We start from the raw sequence: 3,969 nt of genomic DNA, 5'->3' as shown, positions 1-3,969 counted from the left end.
GGCTGGGGTGAATTTTTATTTCGCGTTTTGCGGAATTGAAATACTCAGGGGAGCGAAGATAATTAACGTGAAAACTTTCACGGAGTGGAGAAATACGAAACAAAGTGGAGGAGAATAAAAAATAGACCTAGTGGGGGCAGGGATAAGAGAAAATGTACAGTTTACGGTTACCGGGGAACAACAAATAAAATGTAGTGTAGAATTTCAGATACGGATGGAGAGATCGCGTATCACAAGTGCAGCCCACGAATTTATTTTACTCCAACGATTGCTACAATTAATATTTTTAGTAGCTGTTCCATTTAACCGTTATTATTTTAAAAATTACTGTCACTCTATGTAAAATGACAATTGAATTTTCCATCGGAAATGATTTTAGTTCTGATTCAAAAAACACTGGGAAATATCAAATTTCCTCAATAATTTCCGTTATGTGCCACAAAAGTTCAATAATTCCATAAAAAAAAGTTTCATGTAAACTCTTATATCAAATCCAGTTAAAATGAGTGAAATTAAATTAATTCTGAACCGAAGAATTTAATTAACAGAAGTTATCATTAAATTTAGTCAATGTTCTTGACGATCCGTTGAAAATTTTCAATGCTTACAACTAAAAAGCTATCGGTTCGATGGTTTATCCCCGAACTTGGTGACATTGTTCAACATCTTGTAATGACATCGTCTCCACCTCTGATCTTCAGGGACTGAGAATGCGAGGTAGTCGACCAATTTGAAGTTTCCTCGTTTCGGCGTCAGCTTGTGCCTCCAGAATGTCACATTTACTTCCATGAATTTTTTTTTATTCCCCCCTGTATTTTCCCGGATGAAACCCGTGTTACTCAGAAATTTACAAGACCACGACAACAACTCCAGACTAATGAACTTCCTGAAACAAGCAACACCACAAACAACAGACATCAATGACACAATAATCCAGACGACATCATTACGACTATTATTTCACCATCGAATTAATTAATGTATAGAATTATTTCATCAAATTAAACGCATAAAACCGAGACAGGGGGAGGGGACGTCGATTTGGTGGAAGAATGGGAGTATAATTTTCCTGAAACAATTATGAGAATTCTATCTATCAACAATTAGGAATACTTTCTAAAATTTAATAAGCTTTAATATTCAATTAATACATTAAACATTTCAATATTCCAAATAAGAAATAACTGTACTAAACAAAAAATGAATAGAATTATTTTATCAAATTAAACGCATAAAACCGTGACAGGGGGAGGGGACGTCGATTTGGTGGAATAATGAGAGTATAATTTTCCTGAAACAATTATGAGAATTCTAACTATCAACAAGTAAGAATACTTTCTAAAATTTAATAAGCTTTAATATTCAATTAATAAATTGAACATTTCAATATTCCAAATAAGAAATGACTGGACTAAACAAAAAATGTATAGAATTATTTTATCAAATTAAATCCATAAAACCGAGACAGGGGGAGGGGACGTCGATTTGGTGGAATAATGAGAGTATAATTTTCCTGAAACAATTATGAGAATTCTATCTATCAACAATTAGGAATACTTTCTGAAATTTAATAAGCTTTAATATTCAATTAATAAATTGAACATTTCAATATTCCAAATAAGAAATAACTGGACTAAAGAAAAAATGTAATTTTAGGAGGAGTGGCAGAAGTGTTATCAACTGCGGATCCAACTAATTACCAAATGCCGTCTCCAATATTACTGGGGTAAAATGTTCTAGCTGCAACTGCGGTGTCGCCTATCGAAATCATGTTCCACTCGATATACTTCTCCACATGGTGCAGATATTCGTCGGTGAGAACTCGAAACTGAAATTCTGGTAGCACTGGCTTTCATACCTACGGGCTATAATTATATACAGTCCAACTATACGACGGAGTTGTCCAACCCTAAACTGCCGGTCGCATCTGCATCCAAAGGCGAAAACATTAGGTACCCGAACTGCTCTCCACAGTCTGTTATTAACCGTCATATTGACGACATCATCAAACAGCACGAGATTTCGGTGATTAGCAGGAGAAAAAAATATATATATTTCTGCACGGCTGTCATTCGTTGGAGCATCAAGAAAAATCTTTCACCTCTCGTTTTCCTCCTGCCAATCCATTTTCTCAACTTTTGTTTCAGGCATTTTTTTTCCTCAGGAAAATACTCGGGAATCAATGGAGAACAATGGAGTGGTGAAACCAGGACGCTCAGCGTTTTTTTCGGGGATTTGGGAAGTGGGGAGATTAATTGGCATGAGTTGGGGTATTTTCATATGCACTTGGTGATTACTTGTGACCGTGTGCTGTGGTCCACGCGAGACACTCATTAATCTCGATTTTTCAACTTTTCCTGCTGGAGAAACGATTTATTTTCAGATAAAATATTGCACAGCGGGGAGATTACTTGATTTTTGGAATCAAGTTGAGAAATGGATTAATACTAAATTTGCAGAATCAATTAAAATCGAGTGGTGAAATAAACTCGAGTTAAAATCGATTTGAATCCATTTGAGAACTTGAATTAAGTATAAAAAATTCTTGGATTACCCCGGACCAGTAGTTTTTACTTATGATTAATTATTCCCAGGATGGAAGTTCCTCGTGAAGAGGTCCGAATGATGATTTCACGAGAAGGACATTCGATTTCCGTGAAATTAGAAATTCTCTCATTATTGTAATGCTCGAAAGTTCGTAAAAATCCAACAGTTCCTTCGCGAAAGCCCTCGTTTCCCCCGATTATCCGTTGAAACCATCATTTGCCCTAAACTTGTCTGTCCTCTTAAGAACATAGTTACCCAAGTGACCGAGTTTCCATTCCATTTTTATCCCCCTCCTTGGTATTTAGTGATCATTCGACTCCCGCAACTTTCCACGAAAATTCATCAAGTGAAGACGCCTAGCTCGATGAAAATTACACCGACATTTGAGTAAAAACCGGTTGGATAGAAATGATAAAACCAGTGGATCCATTATCGTAACTTTACTCGGTGCATTCATCCACCTTCTTCAGGGAGTGGTGGATTGAAAGTGGGTCAGTCGGTGAGAACGATTGGCGCGTACCACTGAGGAATTACACTTGGATTCACTCCCTTTTTTTTTCGTTCCTTTTTTTTTAGTCATGAATGGACGGCTCATTAGCATTCAATTTCCCGGCATGATGCTCACCCCCAAGTGCAGGTAAACATAAATACAAAACATTGAGTACTCAATGCAAAATGCAATACTTCACTTCCATTATGAATTCTTTTAATCTGTTACGAAATAGGGGTATACCACATTATGCATCTCAAGGACGACGAATTTAGGTCTCCATCTGGATTTTGAGGGAATTTGAAATTCATACAGGGAATTACCTCAGGTGGAAGTTTAAAGTACGGTGATTACGATAATTACTTATGCTCCCTCATGATTTGATGTCAATCTGTGGCTTTATTAATTTTAAATAAAAACCATGAGTTGAATTTGAACGACTTCAGGTCTCAATCCCAAAGAAAAATTCAATAAAAATAACGGAAAAGTTACACACTTGAACTTTCAGGAAAAGTACGGAACGTTTAGTGGAAAAGTGGATAACTCTTCTGTAGTTTTTACTGAATACTGTTTTGACTGGAAGATTACGGAACAGACACGTAATTTTTATTTTATTTTTCGTGATAAGCTAAGGTAGCTACTGTACATCCTTAGTGTCCAAATTGAGTAGCTATTAATGAATATAACCTCTTTGAGACATTTCACTTATTTTGGTGGATGCTCATGTACTCATGCCCCTCCTACTTCACTTTTCCTTCAAAACTTGGTTTATTTATAATTAAGTAAACAAATGTTATGAGGTGTTTAATAAATTCAAGTATCAAGCCTCACTAGCACTCGGTGGGACCCAGGGATCGCGATGGGGGCGCGACTGGGACGGACCCCTCCAAACGGTCGACCTGGACCCGTCTCCTCCTTCAAGGTATGTACCT

The 3,969-nt window shown here is 36.7% G+C and overlaps 1 protein-coding gene across 1 annotated transcript; it reads right to left on the bottom strand.

Annotated features, from left to right (window-relative positions):
• Positions 1–265: 265 nt before the first annotated feature.
• Positions 266–1,799, bottom strand: LOC105268467 (uncharacterized). Its single transcript, XM_011308058.1, has 2 exons — positions 1,701–1,799; positions 266–886 (listed from the first exon to the last, which is right to left on the bottom strand). The coding sequence occupies exons 1-2, from the start codon at positions 1,769–1,771 to the stop codon at positions 619–621; spliced, it is 339 nt and encodes a 112-aa protein (XP_011306360.1). The 5' UTR covers positions 1,772–1,799; the 3' UTR covers positions 266–618.
• Between the last annotated feature and the right edge of the window lie 2,170 nt (positions 1,800–3,969).

The sequence above is a fragment of the Fopius arisanus genome, unplaced genomic scaffold, assembly GCF_000806365.1.
Source record: "Fopius arisanus strain USDA-PBARC FA_bdor unplaced genomic scaffold, ASM80636v1 scaffold00057, whole genome shotgun sequence".
NCBI classification, from domain to species: domain Eukaryota; kingdom Metazoa; phylum Arthropoda; class Insecta; order Hymenoptera; family Braconidae; genus Fopius; species Fopius arisanus.
The sequence above is the reverse complement of the archived record's forward strand: the minus strand, read 5'-3'. Positions and strand labels throughout refer to the sequence as shown.

Excerpts from the sequence above, each read along its gene's own strand:
- LOC105268467 (XM_011308058.1), bottom strand. The coding sequence starts at position 1,771 with ATGATTTCGATAGGCGACACCGCAGTTGCAGCTAGAACATTTTACCCC. Across the intron at positions 887-1,700 it reads AATATTGGAGACGGCATTTG|GAAGTTCATTAGTCTGGAGT; the intron begins GTAATTAGTTGG and ends TGCTTGTTTCAG.